At 45.5% G+C, this 26,818-nt stretch overlaps 1 protein-coding gene across 2 annotated transcripts in view; it reads right to left on the bottom strand.

The window, feature by feature from the left end:
- The window catches only part of CYFIP1 (cytoplasmic FMR1 interacting protein 1), a 488,976-nt gene that overhangs the window by 357,209 nt on the left and 104,949 nt on the right, over nucleotides 1-26,818 (bottom strand). For both annotated transcript variants that reach the window (XM_078658231.1, XM_078658230.1), the window contains exons 11-13: nucleotides 25,654-25,771; nucleotides 24,149-24,271; nucleotides 2,802-2,927 (exon numbers count right to left, since the gene is read on the bottom strand). In XM_078658231.1, coding sequence (XP_078514357.1) covers nucleotides 2,802-2,927; nucleotides 24,149-24,271; nucleotides 25,654-25,771 — 367 coding nt within the window. The remainder of the gene's footprint in view (nucleotides 1-2,801; nucleotides 2,928-24,148; nucleotides 24,272-25,653; nucleotides 25,772-26,818) is intronic.

Below are 26,818 nucleotides of genomic sequence, written 5' to 3'. Positions count from 1 at the left end.
GGACACTACAGGATAAATATGATTAAGACTGAGGAAAGGAAAGAGCTAGGGTTACTTAATTAAAATGACTTACTATAATAGCGTAACTGTTAGATCTGGGGTTCTCTAGTTGGCAATGGTTATCACCTTTGTCCAAATAGGGACCCTTACTTCTAAGTCAGGATAAGGGGATTACCCTCCTTAATAACCCCTGCTCACTCCCTTGGTAGCTTGGCACGAGCACGACAGGCTTATCTCAGAGGCAATGTGTTAAGCATTTGTGCATATACACAGTAATACAGTGATAACACTACAGATGGACACAACACAGGTTTTATAAAAATAAGTATTCTTTATATAGACTTAAACACAAGACCATAAACGACAAAAATCCACAATACTACACTTAAGATTACTTAAAAGATGATTAAAGTCTCTTAGTTCAAGTTGATGGTAGATGCGACAAAGATCTCCTCAAAGTACCTGGATGCGTAACGCAAAGTAGACAGAAAGACTCGCAGAAGGGGAGATGCGTCGGTTCCGTGACCCGGGGGAACGGTTGCGTCCTTCCTCAATGCTTGCGCAGAGTAGGGGACTCGTCCTGAGCCTTACCGGTGCGGAGGTGATGCGTAGATTCTCTGCCTGCGGGCCTGTTGCGGTGCGCAAGATTGCGCCTTGATTCGATGCAATGATCCAGTTGCGATGCGATAAGATGGCGCCCTTGATGCAGCGATGCGATGACGATGCGATGACGCCCTGGAAGCCTTGCGGAGACTCTGTACTTTGGAGCCGCGACAGGCCCTGCGACGCGCTTCTCCGGCGATGCGATGGCGACTCTCTCGATGGCGTCACGCTTCTCCGGCGATGCGACAGTAGGCAGCTTCGATGAACACACGCTTCCAGGGAGAAGTGACGAAGGTTCGCTACTCCAGCGTTGCTCTGATTTCAGCTGTGGCGGCGACCTGTTTCTTCTCGATGCGTCGCGCTTCCAGCTCCGAGCGGCACGCAAGTGACTGGAGTCAGAATTCCCAGCAAGGAAATTCAGGAGGGAGCTGGAGGTGAAGTCTTTTGGCCCTGAGACTTCAGCAGGAGGCAAGCGCAGTTCAAGCCCTTGGAGAATATTCTGTAGATGAAAGTCCTTACAAAGTTCCTTCTCCTTTCCCTTGGCAATGAAGCAACCACTGCAGACCAACCCAGCAAACAGCACACTGGCAGAGGGGCAGTCCAAACTCCTGCAGCTTCCTTTGTTCTTCTCCTTGGCAGAAAGGTTTCTTGTTCCAGAAGTGATCTAAAGTCTGTGGGACTGGGTCCCAATATTTATACCCAAAAATCCTTTGTTCTCTGAAGGCAGGGAGGCCTCTGCCTAGTTCAAACCAGTTCCTGAGCACTTTGTTGACATGACTCTCTTCTTCCTTTCACTGTGCAGGGCAGAGACATCAACCGCCCCCACAGGAGGTGGAGCCAGCACAGGGGAGGGAAGATACAGCTCTGGAGCACTCTGTTGAAAGGATTCCTCTTCTCCTTTCACTGTGCAGGGCAGAGACATCAGACAAGCCACAGGGGGTGGAGCCAGCATTGTAGAGGAAAGGCACAGCCCTATTCAGGTACCAGTTGCACTCCTCCCTCCCATCTGGATGTAAATCTCCCTATTCACGACTGGCTGTCCCAGACTGTCTCCTGGAATCTCCCCAGTCCTGTCACACACAAACCCAGACAAGGAATACACAACTCATCAGAGGCGGGCTTAAATGGTTAGGCAAGCAAATACCTGCTTTCTAAAAGTGGTATTTGCAAACACAGGATATTAAAATAAACTTTACTAAAAGATGTATTTTATTATTCTGAGTTCAGGCATACTAAATTCGATTTTCTACCATGTTCCCTGAGTCAGTTAGGATTGTAAGAATGTAACAATCTTAACTGCCCAATCTGGCCTATAAGAACAGGTAGCCTTCAATAGTGAAAAACGAAAATGGCTGTAATTCACTATTAGAACATACTACAAACCTAAGAGCATGTCCTACCTTATAATTACAATGCACCTTGCCCTTGGGCCTACCATAGGGGTGTCTAATATGAAGCAAAGGGGAGGTTTAGGGACTGGCAAGTGGGTGCACTTGGCCAAGTCGACATGGCAGTGCTAGACTGCACACAGGCCTTGCAATGGCAGGCCTGAGACATACTTTGCAAGCTGCCTCTGCGGGTGGCACAGCCAGTGCTGCAAGCCCACCAGCAGTATTTGATCTACAAGCCCTGGGCACACATGGTGCACTGTACTAGGGGCTGACAGTAAATCAAATAACCCAATTGTGGAATAACAAATCAGTACATCAATTTAACATAGGGAGCACTTGCTCTGTGGCACGGATTAGCAGTGGCACAGTGCCCAAAGCATAAATCCAGCAAAAACATATCAAAACAGAGGAGGCAATCCGTCAAAAATGGAAGGGAGACTCACGCCAATGGTGTCAGGTCTAACAGTAACTTAATACTTTTTTTTTTTAAAGGAAATAAATAAGGGTGAGCCACAGGAGAAAACCCTCTGCGGAGACAGCATAATTGTTTCATGATGTGGTTGATCTAACCTAGTGCCCTATAATGTAGTAGGTCTCGATCCAAAGAGACACCATCAGGTTATTCATCTAAAAAGCATTGAGAATGGCACTATAGTAATTTCTTATTGTATATTTCTGACACAATGCTAGGAGGCAGGATAGTGCCCACTGAAAAAAATATCATAAGCTAAGTATTACAACATTGCATTTGCAACCAATATATTCTCTAGTTACCCATAAACAAAAAAAGTGAAACTAATGACTCACCTCTACAAGTGCAAACTTCTCTTCACTGTCGTAGTTGTACCTTGTCGCTCTTTCATACTCCTCTGCATTGTCTGGGCAGTCCTTGTTTGAGTACTTGTCAGTAGGATGAACCAACTTCCAAGAATACTATTTACAAGATAAAAAAGGAAATCTTTTAAAAAAAGAATGAAAAATGATAAACACACATTTGCTTAGTGTATAGGAGACTCAGAAAAAAGTATATCAAGTAGAGTTTAGAAGACGATCTCTGAAGACAGCGACCTAGCAACAAAAGGTAAGCGTGTAACAATTTAAGGATATTTCAAGTTTCGTATTAGACGCAGATTCAATGCAAGCATCTTGTGCTGGAGTGTTTTTCCAGGGATGATTCTTCAGAAACAGGACCAATAACTGGCACTTTAAACCATTCTCCCTCGATTGGCATGCAAAATGCAAACGGATATCGGTGAGGTCAACATATGATGGTTCACACAGACCGATTCAGCTTTTCTTATGCTTATCCACTCTTCCCCAGTAATATGGTCCACCACTTCCTGTATATCTGGGCTCTTAAAGGAGGTGATCTTGAGCTACTGGAAGCACGTCAGGTGCCAATAAGCATCCCGATCAAGACATGAAGCTCAGTCAAGAGGTCATTCAGAAAGTCTGAAGCTGAATGGAGCTACCTCCTGCATACCCCAAAGTCCAAAGAGCGGCAGCTAGCAAAACCAATAGCAGGGGCTGGAAATGATGGCATTTACAGGCACGTAATGTCCCTCCCTGAAGAAAAACCCTAGCATTTAGGACTATCAAAGACATGCGATGCCATACTGGCACAGACAGCTCATTCCTGGCAAAATGGTGGTATAATGGTGGCCAGTACTGGTGTTATCTAGACCACCCCTTCCTTAGCGGTGGTACCGGCAAATTGGAAATAATACTGGACATATTTTAGGTATCCTAAGTCCAACAGTGCTCCCATTAAAGCATTTGTTAATAGTCTGGGAAATTTCTCACTGATTGGAAGTAAAAAAAAAATCAGAGAGCCCACACATCAATTCACACTATAGGATCCTGAAAGTACAGCCACACTCCAAAAAACATTATAGTCTAGCCTTTGACCTCTGGTCAGGCAAACAGGTTTTTTTTTATATTTGTATTTTTCGACAGCTATTTGATAATCAACAATATTAACCCTGAATCAAAAGAATAGTTTTTAAAGCACACTCAACATTCAGAAATGGAGCTGAAGTGGGCTGAGTTCTTGTCATCACTCCTCCAGAGACATATGAACACCAGAAGTCTCTGATCCTGCTTCATACCATGGAAATTACAGGTAAGACAATTCTCTGTGCAAAATGACTACCTATTGAATCGCGAACTGTAAAACCAAACCCATGTTAATCCACAAAGAGGAGTAAAATAGGTTATACTCCAACAGTATCTGGAACTTCAATAACAAGAAGAATGCTATTGCTCTTAACCACTAGAATATAGTTATACATTTACCCTCCTTAAATGTATTTCAGTCCTAAACATACCAACTCACAGGAGTTACTGATGCATCAGGAAAAGAAACACCAATGTAAATCATTTTCACTGGTATTTCAGAATCAAGGAAGAGATGTTTGGGAAGGTGTAGACCAAAGCCCAAGTCCTAGCTCAAGAGATGTTCAGAATAGTTACACTCCTGGACAATGAGGAAGAAGCAACCTCTGCAGTGTTGGAATGAGCCCTAATGCTCTTTGGGGTTCCTCTTTGGCAAGAGCGTACCAGATCATAATACACGATACTATTCATCTGGTAAGAATTTTCTTTTGAATGGTCCTGCTCTTCTTGGTATCGACATAAATGAACAGGTGAGTATCGATCGGGTATTCCTGAGTCCTGTCTATATAGAAGTTCATCTTTTTGTAAGGATCCAAACAGGTGAGCATGTCCTCAAGCTTGGTAAATGAGGAGGTAGGAGGAATACCAGAAGGTTGATCCCCTGACCCATATGCAACAGAATCATCACTTCCAGGACCAATTAAGTTTTTGTTTTCAAATCCAGTTTGTCCGAAAAGAGCTGAAGAGGGGGATAAACACATAAGCCTGCAGCTTGTTAAGTCGCTGAGCTTAAGTAATGATGATTAGGAAAACTGTTTTGATGGTCAAAAGGCACAATAGACAGCTTTGTATGGACTCGTACAGACGCAACAAAAATGTGAGCATCAACTTAAGGTCCCACTGTGGCGTTACTAAGGAGAAAACTTGTAAGTCAACCCCTTACGGAATCTCATAATGACAGTGCATTTACAGGTAAATAAAAAGCAGCCTTCAACAATGACCACTGCAAAGTATTATAACAATCAACAGAGAAGTGTTTTTGCAAAAGATATTTGTAGAAGAGCAAACATGTAGTTTAATCGACATAGTCAAAGATATTAACTATGAAGGAAACCAATTTAGTTTTTTTTTTTTAAGGCCCTCACTCACCGACCAGGTCACCGATCATGTCGGTGAGTGAGGGCCTTCAAAAAAAAACTAAATTGGTTTCCTTCATAGTTATTATCTTTGACTGTGTCGATTAAACTACATGTTTGCTCTTCTACAAATATCTTTTGCAAAAACACTCCTCTGTTGATTGTTATATTAATTTTGAGGGGAGCTAGCAGTACTTTTTCAATCCCTTCCTCTCTTGTTGTTATAGGCACTGCAAAGTATTGCCAGGGCTATGGACAGCACGAAGCAAGATTTCCTATCACTGACCACCACCAAAAGATCCGCTGCTGCACCGGGGGAATTCTGGATGGTGTATTTCAGCAGACCAGGATGACACGAGGCCCAGAAGGCATACAACTGTCAGGGCCATAAAAAGAGCCCTCACCTGAAACATCGGAATCATATCATGAATGTTCCAAATCCTCTGAGGAGGTAAAATGCCTGAGAATGGCCTATCCAGCACCACCCCAATGTATTGGAAAAAGAGATTCAAGTGTAACTTGGGCATTTTTAGGTAAAAATCTCAAGTCGAACTGCAGAGAAGTTGTGGAATTCAGAGGGACTGACACTAGCTGTGGCAAGTACTGCTTTCAGCAGCCAGTTGTTGAGGGACAGGAATACGGATACCCCAGCTCTGCGAATATGTGTCCCAACCATCAAGATCACCTTTGGAACCCTAAAATTGCGGATATCCATTTCAAAGGAAAGATTGTGAGCTGGTAGTCTGCAGACCATAAAACACAATGCAAGTACATGCAGGATCAGTATGTTAAAATACATGACCTGCAAGCTGAGGGACACTCTAGTTGGTCGCCCCCAGAGCCAACAGAACCTGCAAAAAGGTTAGCATATTGACTCAAGGACCCTCACCCACCAAGGTGGCATGCTTCATCATTGGATTATGCACAACGTTGGGCACCAACCAGGTTCCACAAGTAGACCAATTTATGAGATTTTTTTTGTTTTATGTTGTTCATAAGACGACAATAAGCTCCATGGTCCTTTTGCTCTGCAGGGCAAAAGACCTCTTCCTGTAGGAGCATGCTTATCAGAGGTGAATGTGGGGAGAGAGGGAATTTAAGAAGGAAACATCTCCTGAAAAGGGAGAATGTAGCCAAGCTCTATTATCTGCAAGACCCAGCGATCTGTCAGATAGTTCTCCAACTTCGCATGCGAAAGGACACCCTCCCTCCTACGGGGCATACATGCTCCTTTGGAAGCAAGCTCAATGGTTCCTTGGGTGGAGATGGGGAGGAGAAGGAGGAAGAAGGATGTTGCTGGCCATTGCGACCCCTAGGCCCACTGTAAATGTAAATGTAAATTGATACTTGTATAGCGCACTACTCACCCGCAAGGGTCTCAAGGCGCTTGTACGAATACCTCTGTGGAACCCATCCTGGCTTTCCCTGTGAGGTGTCCACTCCTGGGCACCCCCAAGGTGGAGGCCAGGCATCCTTAGCATTGTGGGGGCCGTTGTGGAGATTAAGCAAGCTATTGCCCAGAGTTGCAGAGTGGGACTCCATGATTGGAATAGGCACCGAGGCGAGAATTATCAGGTCCGTGGAATTTTTGAGCTCAAGACCCGCCGAGGCGGGGAATTGAACCCTGGTCCCGGGCTAGACCTCTGCAGCAGGGTCTGCCGCTCTAACCATTGAGCCACACTTCTCCACACTGTGCTCTGGTGCAACAACTGGTTCATCTGCATTATAGGCTGTGAGGGTAGATGCTGTTGAAAAGGAATTTCCCTGGAGAACCCATGAAAATGGAGGTACGCTCTGTGAAATTGGTGGATGGGGGAAGCCAAAATCAGGAAATAAACTGTAGTCCACCCCTCTTGAACCATTCAGGTGCTAATCTTCCTTCTCGCCAACCAGTTGGGAGATGTTGAATGGCATGACCATCAGGTTAGCCTGGACATTCCCTGATAATCCAGGGGAATGTCTCCAGGCATGCCAGAGGATGGCAAAAGAGGAGTCCACCAAGCATGCCACTGAGTCAACAGTGTCCGAACCAAAACTGAGGATGTATTTGGCTGCGTCCTACCCACAGTGTACAAACTCCATGAAGTGATTGTGAAATAATTTAGAAGGTTTGGTACAAGCCTGTACACCTTTGTAATGACTAGGATGGTTTTGATCGTAGGAAAATTAGCAGCTCATTGCAGCAGCTTTGAAGACAGCGCCGGAGGCAGTACCATCAGAGAGACCTTAGATGGAGGAATGGTGTCGGCAGGCACTAGCCTTAGGCTGAGTGGGACTAAATGGTGCCAAGGGAATACCCATCATCCGAAGACAACTTGGGACAATAGGGTTTCAGGGGGACCTAAGATGCAACTGCAGGAACATGGCAGAATAAGTCTGCATTACCTGTGCAAAGACCACAAACTGCATGGGGTAAGCTCAAAGGGCGGGAACCTCTGGGAAGGCCAGAAGTGTCATAGGGTCTGGAGCCATCGCCAAGGTATTGACAATTAGTTGCTGCTTTGGAGATAAAGCCAGTGGAGGGCGTACCACTTGGGCAACACTCTTATTTGATTTGTCTTTAAGCGTCTTGAATGAAATACTAGTCATTGGTGAGTGGGTGGATCTGCAAAGACTTTGGACCCAGCGTACGTTGAGGGTGCACACCATAAGCAGACCGGCCTCCTGCTTTTTGATGCCACATTTCTCACATGAACTGGAATCATGCTTCATCCCAAGATGCCACAAGCATACCCTGTGGAGTCCAAAATGGACATTTGCTTGTGGCAGGATTGGTATGGCTTAAACCCTTATTTTCTGGGGCTTAAAGAGGGTTTGACATCCTACCAGCACCGCAAAAGACATATTTTAAACGAAAAGTGTTCAGAGGAGAGTACTCTAAATCTGCTAAGGCCAGAACCGATGTCAGTATGCTGGAGTGGCAATCTGGCTCTAGTGACCTCGTGTTTAGGGTTGTCCCGGCACTAGTTCTTAGTCCAGCACACCCTCAAGCATAGGGGAGCAGTTTCAACTTTTCCAGATCCAGTCTGGCACTTGGAAGGGATTCAAGAGGTTAGAAATGTGCAGGCAGATGTATCCGGCATAAATAGGCAATACTCGTGAGATATATTCCAGCAACACTCATCCACTTGGATTGGTGTAGGAAGTTTTGGGAGTAATCAGCCAATGGGAAATGTATGCACACTTTCCAAAGGAACGGAAGCCCCAAATCCCCACCACACCTGCAACTCCACTCCGTTGCAGGGAGTGAAGAGAGATCATGACAATGTGTCTGATTGGAACTACATGTGACAATGACGCAAGAGCTTTTGACGGTGGCTGCCGAAGGAAGTCCTCCGCTCCTCGAGGAGGGCTGGCGAAAGGAGCCAGACCCCACCATGCACAGAGAGTCAGTAACAGAGCTGCCCCGCACCTTCAGCACCGTCTGCGGCTCTCAGGGCAGCAGGAGCCACGCCTGCCTCGGAGGGCAGCAGCGGGAGTCGCACCCCAGGGGCCTGCACTGAAGCCTGAAGGAGGCAGCGGGCAAGGGGCACAACAGTGGGTCACCGAGAAGAGCTGAGGGACAGCTCCGGGGGGAGCGCTTGACTTCACACACTGCCTTTGCAGGCTGAGTGTCCTGGTGCAGAACTAAACAAAGTCGATCTGGCACACATCCCTCTGTGCCATGCCCACAAACCCACTGCCCTGCAGCCACCCTCTAGCTGGGTGCCCTATGCCAGTGGGGTGGGCACAGGTGCATGAGCCCTGTGCCCCTACAGTACCCACGGCTATTCCTGGGCACTGTAAGTACAGTGATGCCATTAAGAGTATATGGTGCTGGGAGGTTGTCATTACGAACTCCACAGCACCATAATGGCTACACTGAAGGCTGACAAGTTTGTTATCAAACTTCTCAGCACATTAAACCCACACTGATGCCAGTGTGGGATTTAATGTAAAATGCACTGCAGAGGCCATCTTGGAGATGCCCCCTGAAACCTAACCTACAATCCACGTCTTGTCTGAGAGGCTGCCTAGGCTGCCACACAGCAGACATGTTGCTGGACCCCTGGGTGGAGAGCTCCCGCTCTCCTGGGCCTGCTACAATGCACATCCTGGGACGAGGTGCCAAGCCTCCTCCCCCAGGATGGGCAGAGGAAGCTTCAAAGGCATTTCGCCTTTGTGAGCTTCTCCCGACCACTTGTTGTACTCAGCAACTGGCCCCCACCAGTTCTGACCCACACTCTGGCGGGAAGACTGGCGGGAAACCCTACGTCAGGAAGGGGGGTGTGCCAGCCTGTACCAACTCCACTCCTCAGGTGGGAGAGGCGAGGTGATGCACGACCCCGGGCTCCAGCCACCTTGAAGATGGGGAGCCCCGCCCAATCACAGCAGGCTCCTGCCCCCCTCCCACAGGAGAGGAGCAGGCTTGGGGGTGTACCCACCCCAGGACAGGGACCCATTGGTCCCTGCCCTTGCTCTACCTGTAACACCCCTAAATTTAGTATTTAGGGGCACCCTGAACCTTCTTCTACAGATCCAGATTATGAAACAAGAAAGAAGAACAAGGAACAAGAAGACCTGCCGTGCAGCTGCTAATAAGAGGAAGACACCAACTAATTTGGCCCCAGCCCTGCCGGCCTGTCGACCCTCGAACCTGCTCCTGCTAAACCCCGGCGTATCCAGTGGTCAGCAACCTCAAAAACCCTGGAGGACCTGACTGCCTTGTGACTCTGACTACCTGGGTCTCCCACAAGCAGTAGTACTGCTCAAAGCAAGTAACAAGCCCTGGCATCAGCCCAGAACTGCGAACCCTGCACACTCTGTACCCACCAAGCCTGGCCTGTTCTGGATTGAATCACAACCCTGAAGACGTCCCCCCATCGATTCTGACTTGAAATCCAGTGCCCAAGGAGCGTCCTCGACGACCCAGACGCCGCCTGCAGCCTCAGGACAAGGGACCCCTCCAACTGCGACCAGCAGGGGGTAAGATTTTCCGATTTCAAAAGACACCCCTGCACCCGGCCCCCTATGCCCAATTCCTGGGTGCCTACCTAAGCTCCAAGATCCCAACTTACCCCTCGAAGTGTTGGTCGCTCCAGAAGATCCTCCGTCCCGAGCCTGCAGCCTTGGTTCCCTTTTCAAGATCTCCATTGAATAACATTGAGCGCCCGACGGCTCAAAAGCACTTTGCACCCAGTCCCCCGAGTGCCTCTGGCAGTGCACTCTGTGTCCTATCCTACTCCCCCATTTGCACTGAGCAAGTGACCAGGAGCCCAGCTCCCACAGCCGCGTGGCCTGCTAGCCAGCAGCCACCAACCGAAGGCCCCCTGCCTCTCATTGGATAACATTGGGCCTAACTACCTCTGCACCCGGCTGCCCCTGTGCCGCTGAGGGTGTACCAACTGTACCTACCTGACCCTGGGGGACCCCTGAGTCTATGTCCAGAACCTTAACTTCACCAGTTGAGTACTCACCTGGAAACCGAAAACTTACTTTCCTGCCATAGGATAACATTGGCTGGTTTGACTCGAAAAATCTTTGAAGTGTGAAGTTTTGAAACTCTAAAATGTTCCTATAAAATCAGCCGAATACCGAATTCCGAAGTACTACTACTACTTATATGCTCTGCCATCAAGCCTTACATGCCGGGTAGAGAACTCCGCTCCACCCACATGGCACTCCTGACCACTCCACGTTTCAAAAAGAAGAAGGCTGGTGGAACAAAATTTGCTGTCCTTGCCCCAGCTTTCTGGAACTCCCTCCCTGTGGGACTTCGCACTTCACCTTCCTACATAGAGTTCCGAAAAAGTCTTAAAACCTTGCTTTTCTCCCGAGCTTTTGCTGCCTAATCTCTCCTGCCACTGTTGTTGTTCGCAACCTGAAAAGCGCCATGAAACCGCTTGGTAAAAGCGCGCTTAATAAATATTTTTTAATTAAAATACTCACCTGGAGAGAAGCCAGTACTGTATCTTGTAGCCCAGTACTGACCCGCAAAAGTAATCCTAACCTGGGTTACTAGTAACCTGAATTTTCTCTATAGGAATCCATTGTCTGCTTTTCTGTGAAATTTCTTCGAAGTGTCTACTTTTGAAAACTTGAAATATTCCTTAAAAATCGGACCAACTACTGAAACGTAATTACTTACTTGTCTTAAGTAGAGATCCCAGTGCTGGACCTAGGAGCCCAGTACTGGATTACAAAAGTAACGAGAACGTACTTTACCTGTAACCTGAATTTTCTCCCATTGGATAACATTGCTAGATTTTCACTGAAAAGTTTCAAAGTGTGGACTTTTAAAATAACTTTATATTCCTTAAAAATCATTGCAATAACCAAAACGTTTTTACTAAACTGTTTTCAGCTTAGACCCCAGGACTGAATCTAGGATCCTGTCCTGGAATCACAAAAGTAATCTACAAAGTAATCACCTACATTTTTGTAGAAAAACCCATTGAGCTCAATGTTGTGTTTAGAATTGTGTTGCCTACTGCAACCCCTGTACCTATTGTGTTTACAAGGTTATTACCTTTCTGCAGAGTAATTACCTGAGATCACTCATAATTAAGAAAAGTATATTTTGATACCTGTTGGTTCTAAAAATAAAACAACTATATATTTTGATATAAAAACAATTGGCCTAGAGTTCAGTTCTTGAGTGTGTGAAACCTTTTGCTGACTGAGTGTGTACAACAAATGCTTTACACTGTCCTCTGGTACTGCCTTACTGCTCGACCAAGCTACCACTTTAGAAAGTAAGGTCAGACCTGACTTTAGCCTCTGTTATACCTCTGGGTTTGTGGACTCTATACACACTGTACCTTACTTTGGTCCAGTATATATAGAGCTACTTTCTCACAAGCACCATTTAGGGACCTGAATGTAACTAAACCTTCAGATTCACAAATAATTTAAATGTCCTTTGATTTGAAAAACAATGTTGTTAAATAATAAACGAAAACAGTTCATGATGTTTAGAAAGTAAAGCTGCTTAGTATTTACATTTTCAGCACTTGAAGGAAATGCTTTCAAGACTGACCTATAATCATTTTTTAGTAGTAGTGAGAGCATTGCAAGTTATAAATGTTTTAGATCATACAATTGCATTTACAGAATACATTGTTCCCCATTATCCCTAGTTCTCAGACCGGCAAAAAGGAACAGTCTTAGTATCTTTGCCACTGTCCTTCTACATCCCTTGTGTCCCACTAATTAGCAATTGGTCTGATAAAAGTCCTTGGCTGAGATTACACTTATTTCAGCTTTACAACTAGTGAAGTTTGAATGAACTAGATGTAATACTTAATTTCTCCCCATGTAGGCAAGGATCAGATCAAGCCGCACCAGTGCTACGGTGCTGTACTCCATAAGCCCCACAATCCCCCCGGCCCACACTCTTATCATTTGCCACCAGGCAGTGTTGACCATAGTGGGAGATATGGTTGATTTTATTATTTATTTTTTATTAAAGTTCTATATAGCGCTGGCTAGACCCGGAGGTATCGGAGCTCTTTACATAAGGTTCAACAGAAATTATAAAATTACTTCAGTTACACGTTACATCAGTTACTAGAAAAACATGTCAAGAGTGTAGAAGAGAAAATAAATGGAGTTTAGAGGGGTAAGGGGGTGGGGTAAAAGGGGTATGGTGTTAGAAAGAATGGCGAGACGAAGGAGGGTCTGCCCCATGTCCGGCTGGGAAGGTGACAACTGTGGGGGAAGTCCACAGTCCATCTCCTCTTTAGCTATCAGGTAGCTCCACCGGCTTCAGCCAAACAGCTAGGTCTCAACGGGAAAACAATTAAAGAGCAAAAGCAGAAGCAGGGAAGAAACTAGACAGATGTCAGAAGTTCGGCTGGGTAGTTGTCGGCCATGGCGGTGTGCCGGAGCCAATCTCCCCTATAGCTGTCGGTGCAGCTCCACCGGGAATCGGCCATGTATGCGTTTCGGGTCCCACCAGAATAGAGAGAGGAACAGGCGGTGATCCAAAGTCAAGACTCAAGACGGGTAGGGGGTAGGGAGGAGGGGGAGGTGGGAAGTAAGGTCAAGAGAGACATTGGTCCTGGTGTTACTGGGGAGAGCCTTCCGAAATGTTCTCCAGCTGGCCACTGGGACAAAGATGGTGAGAGGAGAGGAGAGGAGAGGTAAGGAAGAGTCAGACTCCAAGTTCAGAGCTCCTTGTTTTGAAAAGTCTCCCCTGGCTGCCATCTTAAGGTCAGGCAAGGAGTGAAAAGGTGTTCACTGCAAGACAGACTGGCAGTGCTTGAGAAGTCAAGCGCTCCCCCCGGAGCTGTCCCTCAGCTCTTCTCGGTGACCCACTGTTGTGCCCCTTGCCCGCTGCCTCCTTCAGGCTTTAGTGCAGGCCCCTGGGGTGCGACTCCCGCTGCTGCCCTCCGAGGCAGGCGTGGCTCCTGCTGCCCTGAGAGCCGCAGACGGTGCTGAAGGTGCGGGGCAGCTCTGTTACTGACTCTCTGTGCATGGTGGGGTCTGGCTCCTTTCGCCAGCCCTCCTCGAGGAGCGGAGGACTTCCTTCGGCAGCCACCGTCAAAAGCTCTTGCGTCATTGTCACATGTAGTTCCAATCAGACACATTGTCATGATCTAGTTCATTCAAACTTCACTAGTTGTAAAGCTGAAATAAGTGTAATCTCAGCCAAGGACTTTTATCAGACCAATTGCTAATTAGTGGGACACAAGGGATGTAGAAGGACAGTGGCAAAGATACTAAGACTGTTCCTTTTTGCCGGTCTGAGAACTAGGGATAATGGGGAACAATGTATTCTGTAAATGCAATTGTATGATCTAAAACATTTATAACTTGCAATGCTCTCACTACTACTAAAAAATGATTATAGGTCAGTCTTGAAAGCATTTCCTTCAAGTGCTGAAAATGTAAATACTAAGCAGCTTTACTTTCTAAACATCATGAACTGTTTTCGTTTATTATTTAACAACATTGTTTTTCAAATCAAAGGACATTTAAATTATTTGTGAATCTGAAGGTTTAGTTACATTCAGGTCCCTAAATGGTGCTTGTGAGAAAGTAGCTCTATATATACTGGACCAAAGTAAGGTACAGTGTGTATAGAGTCCACAAACCCAGAGGTATAACAGAGGCTAAAGTCAGGTCTGACCTTACTTTCTAAAGTGGTAGCTTGGTCGAGCAGTAAGGCAGTACCAGAGGACAGTGTAAAGCATTTGTTGTACACACTCAGTCAGCAAAAGGTTTCACACACTCAAGAACTGAACTCTAGGCCAATTGTTTTTATATCAAAATATATAGTTGTTTTATTTTTAGAACCAACAGGTATCAAAATATACTTTTCTTAATTATGAGTGATCTCAGGTAATTACTCTGCAGAAAGGTAATAACCTTGTAAACACAATAGGTACAGGGGTTGCAGTAGGCAACACAATTCTAAACACAACATTGAGCTCAATGGGTTTTTCTACAAAAATGTAGGTGATTACTTTGTAGATTACTTTTGTGATTCCAGGACAGGATCCTAGATTCAGTCCTGGGGTCTAAGCTGAAAACAGTTTAGTAAAAACGTTTTGGTTATTGCAATGATTTTTAAGGAATATAAAGTTATTTTAAAAGTCCACACTTTGAAACTTTTCAGTGAAAATCTAGCAATGTTATCCAATGGGAGAAAATTCAGGTTACAGGTAAAGTACGTTCTCGTTACTTTTGTAATCCAGTACTGGGCTCCTAGGTCCAGCACTGGGATCTCTACTTAAGACAAGTAAGTAATTACGTTTCAGTAGTTGGTCCGATTTTTAAGGAATATTTCAAGTTTTCAAAAGTAGACACTTCGAAGAAATTTCACAGAAAAGCAGACAATGGATTCCTATAGAGAAAATTCAGGTTACTAGTAACCCAGGTTAGGATTACTTTTGCGGGTCAGTACTGGGCTACAAGATACAGTACTGGCTTCTCTCCAGGTGAGTATTTGAATTAAAAAATATTTATTAAGCGCGCTTTTACCAAGCGGTTTCATGGCGCTTTTCAGGTTGCGAACAACAACAGTGGCAGGAGAGATTAGGCAGCAAAAGCTCGGGAGAAAAGCAAGGTTTTAAGACTTTTTCGGAACTCTATGTAGGAAGGTGAAGTGCGAAGTCCCACAGGGAGGGAGTTCCAGAAAGCTGGGGCAAGGACAGCAAATTTTGTTCCACCAGCCTTCTTCTTTTTGAAACGTGGAGTGGTCAGGAGTGCCATGTGGGTGGAGCGGAGTTCTCTACCCGGCATGTAAGGCTTGATGGCAGAGCATATAAGTAGTAGTAGTACTTCGGAATTCGGTATTCGGCTGATTTTATAGGAACATTTTAGAGTTTCAAAACTTCACACTTCAAAGATTTTTCGAGTCAAACCAGCCAATGTTATCCTATGGCAGGAAAGTAAGTTTTCGGTTTCCAGGTGAGTACTCAACTGGTGAAGTTAAGGTTCTGGACATAGACTCAGGGGTCCCCCAGGGTCAGGTAGGTACAGTTGGTACACCCTCAGCGGCACAGGGGCAGCCGGGTGCAGAGGTAGTTAGGCCCAATGTTATCCAATGAGAGGCAGGGGGCCTTCGGTTGGTGGCTGCTGGCTAGCAGGCCACGCGGCTGTGGGAGCTGGGCTCCTGGTCACTTGCTCAGTGCAAATGGGGGAGTAGGATAGGACACAGAGTGCACTGCCAGAGGCACTCGGGGGACTGGGTGCAAAGTGCTTTTGAGCCGTCGGGCGCTCAATGTTATTCAATGGAGATCTTGAAAAGGGAACCAAGGCTGCAGGCTCGGGACAGAGGATCTTCTGGAGCGACCAACACTTCGAGGGGTAAGTTGGGATCTTGGAGCTTAGGTAGGCACCCAGGAATTGGGCATAGGGGGCCGGGTGCAGGGGTGTCTTTTGAAATCGGAAAATCTTACCCCCTGCTGGTCGCAGTTGGAGGGGTCCCTTGTCCTGAGGCTGCAGGCGGCGTCTGGGTCGTCGAGGACGCTCCTTGGGCACTGGATTTCAAGTCAGAATCGATGGGGGGACGTCTTCAGGGTTGTGATTCAATCCAGAACAGGCCAGGCTTGGTGGGTACAGAGTGTGCAGGGTTCGCAGTTCTGGGCTGATGCCAGGGCTTGTTACTTGCTTTGAGCAGTACTACTGCTTGTGGGAGACCCAGGTAGTCAGAGTCACAAGGCAGTCAGGTCCTCCAGGGTTTTTGAGGTTGCTGACCACTGGATACGCCGGGGTTTAGCAGGAGCAGGTTCGAGGGTCGACAGGCCGGCAGGGCTGGGGCCAAATTAGTTGGTGTCTTCCTCTTATTAGCAGCTGCACGGCAGGTCTTCTTGTTCCTTGTTCTTCTTTCTTGTTTCATAATCTGGATCTGTAGAAGAAGGTTCAGGGTGCCCCTAAATACTAAATTTAGGGGTGTTACAGGTAGAGCAAGGGCAGGGACCAATGGGTCCCTGTCCTGGGGTGGGTACACCCCCAAGCCTGCTCCTCTCCTGTGGGAGGGGGGCAGGAGCCTGCTGTGATTGGGCGGGGCTCCCCATCTTCAAGGTGGCTGGAGCCCGGGGTCGTGCATCACCTCGCCTCTCCCACCTGAGGAGTGGAGTTGGTACAGGCTGGCACACCCCCCTTCCTGACGTAGGGTTTCCCGCCAGTCTTCCCGCCAGAGTGTGGGTCAGAACTGGTGGGGGCCAGTTGCTGAGTACAACAAGTGGTCGGGAGAAGCTCACAAAGGCGAAATGCCTTTGAAGCTTCCTCTGCCCATCCTGGGGGAGGAGGCTTGGCACCTCGTCCCAGGATGTGCATTGTAGCAGGCCCAGGAGAGCGGGAGCTCTCCACCCAGGGGTCCAGCAACATGTCTGCTGTGTGGCAGCCTAGGCAGCCTCTCAGACAAGACGTGGATTGTAGGTTAGGTTTCAGGGGGCATCTCCAAGATGGCCTCTGCAGTGCATTTTACATTAAATCCCACACTGGCATCAGTGTGGGTTTAATGTGCTGAGAAGTTTGATAACAAACTTGTCAGCCTTCAGTGTAGCCATTATGGTGCTGTGGAGTTCGTAATGACAACCTCCCAGCACCATATACTCTTAATGGCATCACTGTACTTACAGTGCCCAGGAATAGCCGTGGGTACTGTAGGGGCACAGGGCTCATGCACCTGTGCCCACCCCACTGGCATAGGGCACCCAGCTAGAGGGTGGCTGCAGGGCAGTGGGTTTGTGGGCATGGCACAGAGGGATGATAAAATGTTTTCTCCTATGGGGAACACAAAGGAAGCAAATGCACTTTGAAAAATGAGGCTGTTGCCACTGAAGTGGGGTCAAAAGGAGTACCCTACTACTTTTGTTGTTTATGTTTCACACGTGCAGTGTGGGCTGGGCACGTAAATAAGTGAGCACGCCACTCAAGGAAATGATTTTGGGTTGAAATAATAAGTTAATCGTAGTTTACAGTAATGGTGTGCAACCCTTCTCTCATGTGAATTTGTCAAAATTAGCCCCAGGGGTTAGCACCCACTAAAAACATTGGATTTTTTGAAGGGAATAAAGAAGGAACACAGAACATCGAACATTTCATGCAAGGCGATAAACTTTGGTCCACCGAGTGAGTTTGCTTTTCCAAAAAAAAGTCAGTTGAAGATGCATAATAATGATTTAATCATGACGGATTTATTGTGGATATTTCATTTGTTATGAAGCAGCACGTGTTATAGAAACCGGGTTCGCCGGAAGAAATACACAGTACAGTTTTCGTGTTTTATTATGTCTCCATAGGGGATTATGGGAGGTGTAGTTTCTTCCCCCCAGAAGGCTCGTTTACCTCAGGTGCAAACGTTTGAGTGAAAGAATAAGGCGGGAGTGAGAGAAAAGGGTGGGTCTCAGTTACTCAACCGGAAGGTTCTGACCATATAAAATAAGGAAAAAACGAAGCAGGGAGTACGTCAGCTTTCCACAAAGGGAGAGGATGAGGTTTTCAGCAAAGCAGGTACGTCGATCTCAAACAACACATGGAAGGGAGAGAGGGAGGTGTAAGAGGAGTCGGTCGGAGACAAGAAGGGAGAGGAGAGGGAATATAGTACAGTTGGTGGAAAGGAGTAGGGAGGAGGAAGAAGGGGTTTGAGTACAGTGCTGGGATAAGAGGAGAGAGCAAAAGGCTGAGGCCCCGAAGGGAGAGCGTAGTAACAGTAGTAGAAGTAGAAATTCTTTATTTAGATATAACACAGATATCTTTAAAAGAGGATTACATAGTTCACGTTGTATACAACTTATTAAAAATGAAAACAACAAGACAGTCAATTAGCCAGGCATGATAAAAATAGGGGTCTTCCGCATCCTCAGCCTCCTAGGTCCATAAAAAAAATTATTTTTATAAAGGATAAAAACCAGAAGAAAAAAGAAAAAAAATAAAAAATAAAAATAGTACAAAAGTTAAAATCTAATATACTGGGAACTTCACCCCATTTTCTTTACTCTCACTGAGTTGGATATCAAACAACTAAAAAACGACCCAATTCTCCTAGGGGTACTACTCATATTCTTTTCGTTTCATCCCCCTAGAAATTTGGGATGTATCGTAAGGGTCATTAAGTAATAAAAAAGAAAAAGGAAATAAGAGGGAGGATTTAGCAGGACCTCTTTAAGTTAAAATTACGATAAGCTTGCTGGATGAACTTTGTGAGTCTGATATTCAAGTCAGTGTTTTCAGGGTTCAGAGCCACAATGATGGCTTGCCTGCAGGTTCGGGCGCCCAACCTATTCCATTCGGGTTTTAGTTTGCACCTGCGTTGGAGGTTAAAGGCTGGGCAAAGGCAAACCACGTGTAGCAATGTTTCGGCTGTTTTACCGCACCCTCTGCAGGTTAGATCTTCCACTGTCCGTCTCCAAGGAGGTAAATCTTGCAGAAAACGCCAATCACCCATTCTAATGGCTATAAGGGTTCGTTTTAGATACAGTGGATATGTGCAGGAAAAGTAAGCGGCGGGGAGTAGCCGACTGTAAGAATTTACAAGGGCCCAAGAATGGCTGCGTTTTGAGAAGAGTGCTTTGTCTGTGATGAGTGATCTCATTCTTACACATTTTTTGATGGCGATTTTAAACGCTGTCTGACTGGGGTTAAGAGCCCATAGGTCACCTGCTGACATTTGTTGAATGTAGTCCTTAAAAAGGCGACCAAAAGTTCCACCTGGATTTTTCTGGGAGATTTCCAGCCAGACTAGAGATTCTAGTGAGCCTGGGTTAGCCTGCCTCAGCTTGTGACACAAGTTTAGGTATGCACCAATATTCAAAACCTCATAGTTTGGTAGCCCCATCTCCAGTCTTATCTGTGCAGCAGATGCAGAAGTTGGCAACTGGAGGACCTTTTTATAGATTTTGGTGGTATGTTGATTTAGGGCCGTATTCAATTTACCCTTGAATGACTCTATCCCGTATGATAGGGTGGGGCCGATTTTCGCTCTCAGGACTTCCAGGAGGGGCGAAAGGGTTGGACCTGAGAGGTTTTTCGAAAGCTTGGTTAAAGATACTGCAAGGGTCGTGGCTTTAACTGCAATCTCGTGACGCTGTTTTAAAAGGTTGCCCCTTGAATCCAGGTGGACACCAAGATATTTATACGATTGACCAATCGCGAGGCTTATGTTGTTGAAAGTCCACCCACCGCAGACATGTCGTTTCTTCCCAAAGGGGACTACTTGGGTTTTCTTTAGATTGACTTCTAATTGATTCGCTATTGTGTAGCGAAGCAGTGTGTCAAGGAGCCTTTGCAGCCCGACCTTGGTGAGGCTGAAAAGAACTAGGTCATCGGCATATAACAGATTGCTGAGTGCCGTGCCGCCCACCTTTGGAGGATGACTATTAGTTTCATCCAGGGTCTGTGACAGATCTGCTATAAACAGATTAAAGAGAAGGGGGGCCAGCACGCATCCCTGTTTTACACCTCTCGTTGTCATAATTTTCCGGGAGAGATGCGTGCCGGACCCTAACTTCACTCGTACCCAGGTACGAGAGTGAAGTTGAATCATGGCCTCCAGTAGTTTGTCAGGGATTCCCCACTTCCTTAGCTTTTCCCATAGGGCCGCCCTAGGAACCCTATCAAATGCTGCTTTGAAATCAACAAAGCAGCATAGCACTGTCCTGGATGTTAAGAGTGCTTTGTTGACGATGGTTGACACTGCTAGGAGATTGGTCATAGTCCCTGAGTTGGCAACAAACCCCGTTTGATTCATCGGGATCCGGTTGTGTTCCGTTGCCCGATGCTTCAGGTCCTCCAAGAGGAGGCCTGCATAGTGCTTAGCCTCAATGTCCAAAAGAGCTATGAGTCTGTAGTTGTTAGGGGCAGCGCGAGATCCTGATTTATAAATTGGATGTATTATTGCACCCCGCCATGAATCTGGGATGGTTGCGGTTCTCAGGGCGTAGTTGAAAAGGTTTGTTAGAGTTCCTGACCAAAAAACTACATCAGATTTGAAAAGGTTCTGTGGCAGGCCATTTGGGCCCGGTGCTCCATCTGATCTTGCTTTAGTCACAACCGTCGCTACTCTGTCTTGGGACACCTGAAGATCCATATTGAGTGAGCTTGATGGCTCATTGGGTGTGTTCCGCTGGGTGCTGGCCCCGATCGCGGTCTCTCTCAACGGTCCACATCCTATGGGTCCTAGATGTTCTGGGGAACTGAAATGGTCTGTGAGGAATGATGCCCATTCAGACTCTTGGATATTTGCTGATCCGAAGCTGGTGGTGCTCGAATTGGTGTGGTTTATTAGGGCCCAGAACTTTCTTGGGTTTTTGCTCTTACTCTCCCACACCAGTTTGCACCAAAATTGATTTTCGTGGTTCTGTTTGTCTTTGAAGGTCGCCAACCTAAATGACTTTTGGGCAGCTTGATAGAGATTTAAACATTCGCTGTTCCCAGGATTTTTTGCAAGTGACCGCAGGGCCTTATTCCTGGCTTTCTTAAGTACCTTTGACTGTAATGAAAGTTTGAAATTGTGAGGCTGAGTTGTCCTTCGGGCCTGCTGTATTACTGGAAAACAGTTGGTCAGATGGGAGCACAGCGTTGTCCATATTACGATAGGGGAGATATCTTGATCGTTTCCACCTTTTATACGTTCCATGCATACCTGTAGGATAGTTGGGCTGATATCATCGCTCCACTTAAGGCGCTTAAGATTTTCCGTATATGTTCCCAGACACGCCGAGGGTGCGGGTTTGTGCTTCACTGTGTTTGTGTTAAGGGATATGACCTGGGGTCTGTGGTCACTTTCAGAACGTGGAAGGATACAGAAGCTGGTCAAACAATGAAGCAGGTCCGCGTTACAGATGGTGTAATCCAGATAAGAGTGTTTGCTACCGTTAGACCAGGACCAATTCGGGGGGATATCCCCCGAAGACCTGCCATTCATTACCAGGTAGCCGGCGCTGTATAGTTTCATCACACAGATCTCACCCAGACCGCAATAGGCTTGATTGGTTGGTTTGATTTGTGTCAGAGCCTCAGTAATGGGGAATAAGAAAGGCCCGTCGGTGTCTGCTAAGTCCCCCTGGAATAAGTTGGTGTTAAAATCCCCCGTGACAATGCAGTCTGAGTCGGGGTGTTCCGCAGCTATGTCGCTCATTATTTCCGTTAGGCGTGCCAAGTGATCTTTTTTTGTACGTGTATTGGGGTTGATATATACATTAAAAAGAAGAAGTGGGCGCTGTTTTCGCCACGAGTTAATTTTAACCCCGAGTAGCCAATCTTCCTTGGTACTTAGTCGTGAGATTGGGCCTTTTAGGTTATTTGATATGTATATTGAAAGGCCACCTTTGGCGTGGCCATAGCGGCTGTCCCTGAGTGCGGGTTTCCATAATTCAATATAGCCAATGACAGGAAATCCTTCTGTAGCCCAGGTTTCCTGTAGGGCTATTACGGCATGTTCGCATAGAAAAGAAAAAGTGTCAGGGTGCGTAATTTTCTGGTGGAGGCCGCTAATGTTCCAAGAACATATAAGAAAAATTGGATCAGCTTCTGGAATTGGAGCGGTTGTAGATGAAACTACTGGTGGAATTGGCATTGCTTGGGGTTTGTAGTTGTCGGCAGAAAGCTCTACTTCGGAGGGTAACAGTAGTAACAGTACAAGATTAATGGAAAACACGAAGGGTGTCAGACTCATATGTTATATAAAGGAGACTTTAGAATGTCACGTATGGTTGTTATGTAATATATAACGGTAGAGTTAAAAATGTAACATATAATGGTATAATTAAAAAATGAAGTGATTTTCATAGTTATAAATGTTGGTTGGTAATACAAACTTCATTGTTATTGCAGTATGTTCCCTGACGAAGGACCGGTTGGGTCCGAAATGCATTGGACATGATAAATAAACAAACTGCTTGAAAGGACCTATGCTTTTGTCGTGTGTTTGGTCGAGAGGTTCGGAAGGCCCGCCGATACATGAGAAACTTGGGAAATTTTGCAATGCGCCTTGCGTGAGGATATAAACTTGAATAGATCATCACAAGTATAATGATTGTGCAACCGAGTACACTGGGATTAAGATTGGATGAAAATAAGGAAAAAAGAAAAGAATGATAAAATGTTTTCTCCTATGGGGAACACAAAGGAAGCAAATGCACTTTGAAAAATGAGGCTGTTGCCACTGAAGTGGGGTCAAAAGGAGTACCCTACTACTTTTGTTGTTTATGTTCACACGTGCAGTGTGGGCTGGGCACGTAAATAAGTGAGCACGCCACTCAAGGAAATGATTTTGGGTTGAAATAATAAGTTAATCGTAGTTTACAGTAATGGTGTGCAACCCTTCTCTCATGTGGACAGAGGGATGTGTGCCAGATCGACTCTGTTTAGTTCTGCACCAGGACACTCAGCCTGCAAAGGCAGTGTGTGTGTGTCAGGGTACAGGGCCCCTAAGGGTGGCACAAAAGTGCTGCAGCCCTTAGGGGTCTTCTTTGCTCACAGTACCTAGGGTACCATTTACTACGGGCTGACATGTGGCCAGAGATGCCAATTGGGTTTAGGCTTTAGTACAGATTTTAGGGAAGGAACACAGGCCCTGGGTACCTAATTGGCAGGGATCCAGGGCAAACCAAGGAAAAGTGCATCAGGTATCAGGCAAAAAGTGTGGGGGGTGGGGGGTACTGCAACAGAAACTCACTTTCTCACAGTGCGCATTTGTATAACTCACCATAATGTATTAGGAAGACTGTTTTCCATTCTGATATTTAATATGGCAGTAATACAACGTACTTCAGACAGGAGTTTTACAACTTACTCGCGCTTCTATTTACAAAGGTCTGAGAGGCTTGCAGGGAGCCAAAGGCAAACACGTGGCAAGGTACAAAATACTTTTGAGAAGTGCAAGCCAGCGTAAAATACATTTTAGCTTAACATGTGTCGCGCACTGGCACCGAAGGACATTGAAGGATTGTTATCCTATTAAGTAAGAGCATGAAGGCAAAAGCAGCATCATTAGTAAGGAATGAATTACAACAGAATAAGTCATTTTCTAGAGGTGGTCTATGCAATGACGAAATGCCTTTATTAAGCTGCCCCAAGCAACTCTCCATCTTTTACCATTTGGGTCAAATTAACAGACCGCCCAACGGGAACACTAACGGACAGCACAGGGGATGCATCAACCCTCACTGTCATGAGCAATAGAGTGAAGGAAATAACCTTCAACCATCATGACACCTCCTTCCTCAAATTACACTTTCACCCACTACTGCTTGGATCAATAACACGCCTCTTCACGCCTCTTCACTAAAGTCTACTTCATCGCCCATAAAGCAAAGAACTAGACATATTGGGATTGCTTACCTTAACTGACCTAGGATCTGTAGGATCTGTACTGTATTGCTTTTTAGGCTCATTTACATAAATTACACGATGCATAGTACGCACTGTTTAAAAAACTATTCTCTATTTAAATGCTTGCGAGGACATTACCACTTCCATAACATGGGCGCTCCACTGGGAGAGTAGCTGCAGCCCTTGAAGAGACAAGTCGAAGAGTTTCCGATACTCTGCATCTGTTTTCTGGATTTCCTGACGGCCAGTCCCGGTCACAACCTGAGAAACAATAAATGTTTTCATAAGACATTGACCAATCCCCACAACAACTTGATACAAAATAATCATTGTCAGCGGACCACACACGATTTTTACACACTATTCTCCATTTGGTAACACTGCAACTTCCAACTTGATGACGGTCAGCGGTAGAATCAAAGGCTTCAAAGGACTAGGGCATGTTTAGCCTGCAGTTAATTTAAGTGTTTATCTATATATTTTGTTGACTGCAAAGTATTTCACGTTGAAACATTTTACATCTTTCACAGTATAGCAACACAAAAACAAACACTTGCTTCTCTGTGATGCCTCTAGTGAATATGCTGAGTAGGATGAAGGAACATTTAGAGTCTAAATTAGGTAAACGTTTTCTGCAGTGTAAGCTCCTGGGGAATATAAAAAGCTGTATTATGGACGGATAAAGCTAATACAAACTACAAAATAAATATTTTATTGTGATCCTGCTGTGGTCAGGGAAACACAGCATCTCAGGTAATTGGCTGTGACCAAACACCTTCAAGGTTCCTTTAACAACCTCATTGGCTTGGACAAAACTCAGGCCTACTCTGGCATCACAGGCAAAATGGTGAGCAGACTTAAGCAAATGTGCAGCATTTGAACGTCGTTTTTAAAAAACACATAACAATGTTGATGACTTTAATATCATAACTAAGCTCTATAATTATGCAACTGAAAAAGTCAATTTAATTTTGCAGATGCATTACCATGAGAAACCCTACTTGTTGTGTTAAAGATTTTAGAATACAAGTGAATCCCCAAATTGCCCCATATTTGCCAATGTAACATTAAAAGTACTATACAACATAATGGTTATAATATTAAAATGTGAACACAAGTAAAAGGCAAACACCCCAAAAAAATCCCATTGGTTAAAGTTGGCATTGTGTCACTCTAGTGCTACTATGTGGTATTTGTTGAATCAGTATTACAAGAAAAGTAGATCTTGAGGCAGGCGGTGACAAATATACTACCCTGGCAATACTATGCATTATGACATAGTGCACATCAGTGTATGTGTGCCCCAGTGATCCTGTTTCCTATAATGAATGGTACAAGCCATGCTGGGGACAGGAGCCAGGAACTGAAGCCATTCTCCCATTCAAATTCTTTTCATACATCACTAACATTCATGTGATTGTGTATTTTGGTCAGATAGGGTGCTTGGGCAGTGTGTAAATAAATCAGTCTAGTACAACCACTTGACAAACAATTAGCTTCAGGCCTGAAAAACAGGGTATTGGCAAATTTTCTTTCAATAGTTCATTCAAAGGTGCTCTAGTTCTTAACTAGAAGGTATAATTCTTCCACACAAACTGTATGTATTATGATGTAATGAGGAACTAAATACAAAAGGATCTCACCTCACTGTTGCTGTAACGAGCCAGTTCTGAAATGAAGCGCATATGATCTTCTCGGATTTGGATCATCTGCTCACAGATATTGTACTGTGGGCTGCTGCTGGAGTTGGTACAGGTCCACCTATTGAAGAATTGAAAAAAGGAAGCAAGAAACGATGTCACTCAGCTATACAAATTCAAATGCAGTTTTTTTAGAGAGTTTGACATAGTAGAAGACTCCAAGTTAGATGCTGTAGTGTCAGTTATTTCAAAGCTTCAGCAATGTGCATCTTATACATTGATTGCCCCCCCCCCCTTGATTCTTTATGTAAAGCTCTCCACAAAGATCTAGCGACTTGGCTAAGTCTGCTGTTGTACGGTCTAGTAGGTTGGACCAATCCAAGTTAAATATGGACCACTGTGGCGAGAAAAAGGAAGAAAATTCTCCATCAACTACAAAATGTCAAGCACACCCCTGAGAATGCCATTTTCTCTTATCATTGGGCACAGAACAGAGAAGTCGTCTGACACGATTAGTTGGTTATATATGAGGGACTCGAATCTATAATATGACACAGGCACAGGGACAAAGGGATTTCCTCATTTGCACGGAATGCCCTCTGCTGGTAGCGCTGGCGCTATCTGTATTACAGAAGGTGCCACACAAGCGTCTGCAGCCCCTTCTAAACTGCCCCGGGGACGTGCAAGGCAGGCGCTAATGCCTGTTGCGCCCCCGGGGCTCTTTCGTAATACGGCCCCAGGTTGTTCGTTTCTGCTTACTGTAGGAAGCTGGCTCTGTATATACTATACAAAAGTGAGGTATAGTGTGCACAGAGTCCAGTGGAACCCCAAAGGTAGGCAGAGATAAAAGTAGATAGCCCCTTACTCTCTATTTGTGGTAGTGTGGTCGAGCAGTAAGGCTTTATCAGAGGGTAGGGTTACCCATTTGTTGTACACACTCAATCAGCAAATGATTTCACACACTCAAAGGCTGAATTTCAGACTAATTGGTTTTGTATAAAAATATTCTTTTAGTTATTTTATTTTCAAGAACCAAGCAAGCCTGGCACATGTTGGCAATACATACTTTACAGTAGTAATGTAGTTTGTAAACACAGTTTTGGATTGCAATTGATTATGCACTTTGTTTTGATTACAGTACTGTTACTGAAAATGCAATGCTTTAATA

The sequence above is a fragment of the Lissotriton helveticus genome, chromosome 8 (assembly GCF_964261635.1).
Source record: "Lissotriton helveticus chromosome 8, aLisHel1.1, whole genome shotgun sequence".
NCBI lineage: Eukaryota > Metazoa > Chordata > Amphibia > Caudata > Salamandridae > Lissotriton > Lissotriton helveticus.
Note: the sequence above shows the minus strand (reverse complement) of the source record. Positions and strands in the feature narration are given on the sequence as shown.